Below are 6,083 nucleotides of genomic sequence, written 5' to 3'. Positions count from 1 at the left end.
GTCTGTCCATAGGCTGCCTCAACCCAGCCCAGCCCGCAGGTAGGTCTACAGAAGCTGCAGCAGCTGTGCAGTTTTAGTCAACTGAGAGCTTGGGAATTTAAAAGGCACCTGAAACAACTTCAGCTCTTAAAATTCTTTGCCAGTTGAGCTATCCAAAAAGTTATGCAGGTAACATCCACAGCCTGTTTTTAACACTTGGAATAACACGTTGTTATTGTATTGTGGCACTGTTTGTTTTCTTCAGCAAATCTGGAGTTACACATTTGCAATCCTAGTTTCATATTCAGACTAATTACAGCCTAAAATCCACTCAGTGTGGTCTTGTGAACCAAGATACAGTACAGTCTTACAATCAGGAAGATGCAAGCGTATTTAAGACAATATTTAAAATATTAAAGTCTTCTTAAAATAGCAGTGCTGTGAACCAGATCAGTGAGCTACAGGTGAGCACAAGGAAAGTGGCTGGTGCACTGTACATATATACACACACAATTTGACAATCGCGATCCTCAACATAGCTGCAAAGTTCTTAAATATTAAGACCAGTTCTCTCCAGCACAGACAGTATTTCTGCAAGCCTCTTAACCAGTTCCAGAAACAGCGACCAGATGAGGACAGCTGTAATGAGTAAGTGTGCTAATAAAACATCCCGGGAATGGCATGTGTTCTTTTCAATACTGTTCATGAGACAACAAAATTCAAACAGCAATTGTTTTTGTCCTGAACATTGGTGTTACTCTGATATTTACAACAGCTTTCAAATACACAACACAAATGAGGTTTGGTTTTCAAGTTCAACTCCATAACCAATTCACATACTTTGCCTGGACGTTCTCTTCTAGCTGAAGTAAAAAATGACATTAATACTGAAAAGAGGTAATCAGAAGTAGCAAAAGCACTGATATGATAACAAAGAATTTGGATAAATAGTCAAGAAAGTAATATTGCACACTGTCACTGTCAACTGTATAAGACTTTCATTACTAGGCAGTGACAACCAGTCCTGTTTGGTGGTGGTGGGTTTTTTTTTGCTGTCATACTACCTTAACAAAAAAAAAGGTCATTTTTGGTTTCCATGGCAGTGGAAAAAACTGAAGGAAGACAGCCCTTATTGAACATGAGGCCTAGGTTTCAAAATTAATTTTCCAGTCTGCAAGACAGAAAACAATGAAAAAGTTAAGACCTTGAACACTGAGCCTAACTGCACTTCAGTTTCACAGGCTAAGTTCAAAACGACAAATGAAACAACGCTAAGTATCCTATATTCCACTTTTGCGTGCATCCACACAATTTCATAAGGTGTATATAAGTGCTGCTCAGAAAAATACAATACTTCACATTTATTTCTGAAATATTCGCATCTTGAAAAAAAAAATGTATAGAGAATGAACCACTAACACTTACATCATCACAGGACATGTTATATTCTGCCAAAACAGTTCGACATCGAGCTGCTATACTGTGTGCACCGTGTCAAGGAAAGCAGCCAGCATTTGTACACTAACAGCTCACTGAAGACACAGCAGTAGCATACACCAGTACACTAACTAATGACTGAAGTCCTCACTTGAAAAAACACGATCAAAGGATACATTGATGGTGCCACCACTCTTTTATGTATTCCAGCAAAGAACAACCCTATTAGAGTAATACAGCTAATTGTGAAAAACGGGTGATTCCAAAGTGATGTGAAAAACGACACCTAGGAAATAAATGTCATTAGTTTTAGCATATACTTGCTACACACAGACAGAAAGCTGCTGTCCAGTTCACCGAATTAAAAAACCACTGCTCTTAGTGGACAATTCTTTAGACACACCTTAAGTGGCAGTATTTTGCCACTGTGCGAGGACACAGTACAGAACGAGCGCAGATGGCTTGAGAGCACAAGTGGTCTGTGAGATCCTTGGGAGGACAATCCTTTTGACTTTCAAGATACTACAGCACTTAACTGCCACGCCAGGCTATGGGGCAGACTGCATACAGGACTAGCACAACCTTTACCTTTTGTGTCTCTGGGTCTATTAACCAGTTCCAAGCACCAGTTGCTGTGCAGACTGATACCACTATCAGAATCACTGATAAAAGAAAGAACAAGAATATGAGTATGATATTTTACTCCTATCAAAAGCAGCATTTTTTTTTTTTTTTTCCCCCAACAGAGGCTCTTACGCACTTATTTCTTCTCCCATGTCTGAGGGAGGAAAAACCTCTCCTTGGAAAGTAGAAATGAAGATATGTAAACAAACTTCTACTGTTTTTAACAAAAAACCTAATTTCTTTCAAGTAAAAGCATTTCAGTGCTTTGAAGAAACAACACTTTCTAAAACAACACAGCTAGAAAAACTAGGAGCTGGAAGACTGCAGTTTAGAGTTGTCCCAACTATTCAGTATTCAGCTTCCATCCTGCTAGCTCCTCTATGTAGGAAAAAGTCTGAAGAATTAGCACCAACAGTTTCAGTGGCACAGCTAAGCTGTATTATACTCCCCTCCAACCTCAACCAACACACTTAGCAAGGAAAGTGGACACAGAAGGAAAAAAAAAGAAATAAAAGAACCAACAAACTTGAACAGGAGCCAGGAAACAAAACAAATACAGAATGACTTCAGAAGAATGATCAACTCACTGTAAATGAAAAAGGCTAAATGCAAACTATAGCAATGTGAGACACTAGCTTGACTTTGAGAGACTATAAAGGGCTGGAGAGCAGCAGGTGATGAAAAAAGGAAGGAACCAAGTAGAGAAAGCTTGTGTTCAATTGCACATTCATAAAGCTCAGAGGCTTTCACTGGCAGCCTTGCAGATCTGAGTATTTTTTGTTGAATGTAATGCTCGGATGGCTGCAAACAGACATTTACCATGATAAAAAAAAACAAAGAGAACAAAAAACAACAGACAAAGACACAACCTGGAGTTGCACATTCCATACTGATAATAAAAAGTTAAAACACAAAACAACACAAAAACAGTAACAAGTTAATTTTTAAAAGAAGGTTGGAAAAGATCTACCTAAAGCATATACTTCTTTTCTGTATGAGTACTTCTCTTCTGGGGTAAAAAGAGAAAAAAAAAAAACATAGCACTGAGATAAATACCCTCCTCATACAGTAAAAAGTCCCTCTTATATATGAATTACAAAACTAACAAAATAGTTTCTGAGTTTGGAAACCTCAGCAGAATCTTTGAAGCTAAAAGCAGTCTATTTCCACCATGGACTACTGATCTGAAAAGTGGCAGCACACGCAGGGTACGTTCTGCTTCCCTCCTCTGCCACTTCAAGCTTTCCCATTAGAACAGATGGAAATATATTCTGCTCTTAATTCATTCTTCTTCAGGACCCACTGCTACAATTTCTTCACCCTCACTTTGAAGGACTATCTAACCTAGCCTTGTTTGATTCCAGAACCTGAAGTGTCTGGCTGGCCAATAAGAGCTTTCAGAAACAAGCAAAAAAGCAGAGCAACAAAAAGCAGCCCAGCAACAAGCAAAAACAAAACAGAAAAAAATCTTTAACACATTAATATCCCATCTCTGAAGAATAACTCAGCCTTGAGCTCATTCTAATGACATCTGGCAGTGTTGGCTTTAAAAACATATATACTAGACAACCACCCAAGCCATTCTGCATACCAGATACAAACTCATTCCTTTAATTCATACAGTTTTTTATTTGTTAAGTTTGAGTTCAACAGTGGTGGGAACGCTCAATGGAACCCAGGACATTGCTTTTGAATAACAACCAGGCAAGTATTACACTTTAACTTGAGGTGAACACATTACTGCCCTGCAGCAGAGCATGTAAGTGCATGCATACCACAGAAACTGTAAAAAGATCATTAAGTAGAGATTGTTGTTTGGGCAAGCATAAATCAAAGCTTCACACCAGTAAATCTAAAAAGCATATAAAAGAGAATCCAATGTATCCCTTGGAACATCAAACTTACTTCTCCAACGTCCTGTAGCTGGTTGCAAACACGCAATGTATTCAGTTAGCCTTCTTTCAAAAGCTTTGAGATCTAAGGAAGATACATTGTAAGTGTAATTAGATCTGTAAGTGTAATTCATCTGCTTAATCATACTGTGATGCAAAGAATTAAAGGCATTTGCTTTTTTCCCCGCGCACACCACTTTCTTAAACAGGAAGAAAACAAATGCATTCATCACATGGATGAAAAAAAGCATTCAGAATAACTCCACCCAACCCCAGATGAAAAGTGTAATGATGGCGTTACATTAAACAAGAAACATTCCTACTTATAGAAAACAGAAATGGTTAAGAACTCAAAGTATTTTAAACAGCTTTAAGAAAGCCTAGATTTAGAATAGCTTAAATAGCCCCTTCACAACAAACAGATAACATATTTAGAGATTAATTATACCAAGAAGCCTTCAGGTTCTATGTATATATAGATACAGATTCCATATAGATTCTATATATATAGATAGATATAACAATGAAAAAAAAAAAAAAAAAAAAGAGGTTGGCTGTTTGCCAGCTGTTATGTTTCAGCATAGTTCTGATGACATTATTTTGTAGACTGCTTAATGCCATATGTCATACAGAGAGATACAGACACATACATGCATAGCAAACACTAATTCAGTAACCTTAATACAATTCTTTTCCACCCCCCCCCCCCAAATAGATGCTTCACCTTATTGCCATTGTTTTCTCAAGATCTTTCAATTTAAATTGCTGTTAAGAGATGAACAGCACGTCAAGTTCATGTTCCTAATTTGTGTAAAATCTTCACCAACCACTGCTTGTCAAGGAGCTGTTTCAACCCCTGCCTCTTAGATTCAATCCTCTGTTCAACAAGGTCAGTATTTGACAACATTCAGCCAAAGCTAGAATTCTACCAAGAGTTAAAAAGCGTTTTAATAAGAAACACATCACTTTTGAGCTGAAGTGTTTCAGTTAACATCACTCTGAAAGTGCTTTCCTTTAACTTGAAGCTACTGCTAAGTTATTTAACCTATTGTAGAGCAATTAGATTACAAGGAGAAAAGAACAGGTATTATAATCATTACTAATGCACTTTTCCAAGTTCAAACTACTCCCAAGAAGCGTGCAGCGAGTTCGTGGCAGAAGATGACAGCGCCCTGCCTGTGGCCACAGAACTGCTAACTGCGCTAATTGATGCCAACAGCTACAGCCAGCCCGGCAATTACAGCTAACGAGCGGGGCTCCCCGCGCAGCACCAAGCCCCGTACCAGGCACTGCAGCACGGAGGGCATGGCAGGAATCCTGCTCCAAACGTGCTGTCAGCAAGAGCTTTAGAAAGAGCATCTCGCAGGCACAGGGACAAGCTTATCTTGGGGGCCCGTGCTGTAAGAGCAGCTCCCGAGCGGGGCCACATCGCCCGACGGCCGCTTACTGGCATCCTCGCAGCGCTGCAGCTCAGCGGATACAAGGCCCTGATTTCCAGTAGCACAGCAAGGCGAAGGCCGGCAGCGCACGCGACTTTCAGCGAGCCCAACACGCCCCGAGCCGTTGGGCTGCCGCCGCTCCCGAGCAGGGCCTACTTACGGGGTCCGCTAAGACTAGCAGCGCCGAGGGCTGCCGGGGAAGGGCCGCAGCCCACCCTACGCCCTGGCAGAGCGTCGGGGATCAGCGTTGCCGTACTCACCCTCCGCCTGCTCCAGTGAGTTCATAGCGGGCGGGCGCGGGGCGGAAGGCAATTACCGCCAGCCCGGCCCTGCTCCCACCTCACAGCCCTGACACCGGCAGACCAGGCCCGCCCCGCCCCGCGCGGCGCTCGGCCACACCCCCAAACAACGCCGCACCCTATTGGACAACCTCCCACTCTCGACGCCCTCCTCAGCAAGCGCGGTTCTCATTGGTTCCCGGGGAGGCAAGGGGCGCGGTTTGGCCGTGTGTGGGTCATTAAGAGGGCGGCAGTGTGTGAAGCGCTGCTTGGACGAGCTGGTGGCTGTGCTTTGTGCAGTAGTGATTGCCGAGGCTTTGGCGCGAGACTTATTAACCTTCACTGGCAAACGGTGGCTGGGCTCGGCAGATTGGCTGAAGCCATCGTTTTTCCGAGTACAGCCATAAAACATGAGGCCCTGCTCTTGAGAAATA

At 42.0% G+C, this 6,083-nt stretch overlaps 1 protein-coding gene across 1 annotated transcript; it reads right to left on the bottom strand.

Annotated features, from left to right (window-relative positions):
- Positions 1 to 1,046: 1,046 nt before the first annotated feature.
- CNEP1R1 (CTD nuclear envelope phosphatase 1 regulatory subunit 1) lies at positions 1,047 to 5,772 on the bottom strand. Its single transcript, XM_048958385.1, has 6 exons — positions 5,632 to 5,772; positions 3,946 to 4,017; positions 2,005 to 2,078; positions 1,593 to 1,702; positions 1,405 to 1,459; positions 1,047 to 1,150 (listed from the first exon to the last, which is right to left on the bottom strand). Exons 1-6 carry the CDS (start codon positions 5,654 to 5,656, stop codon positions 1,109 to 1,111), a joined length of 378 nt encoding a protein of 125 aa, XP_048814342.1. The 5' UTR covers positions 5,657 to 5,772; the 3' UTR covers positions 1,047 to 1,108.
- Positions 5,773 to 6,083: the final 311 nt, after the last annotated feature.

Source organism: Lagopus muta, chromosome 12 (assembly GCF_023343835.1).
Source record: "Lagopus muta isolate bLagMut1 chromosome 12, bLagMut1 primary, whole genome shotgun sequence".
In the NCBI taxonomy this organism is placed as follows: domain Eukaryota; kingdom Metazoa; phylum Chordata; class Aves; order Galliformes; family Phasianidae; genus Lagopus; species Lagopus muta.
This window is presented reverse-complemented; position numbering and strand designations above follow the sequence as displayed.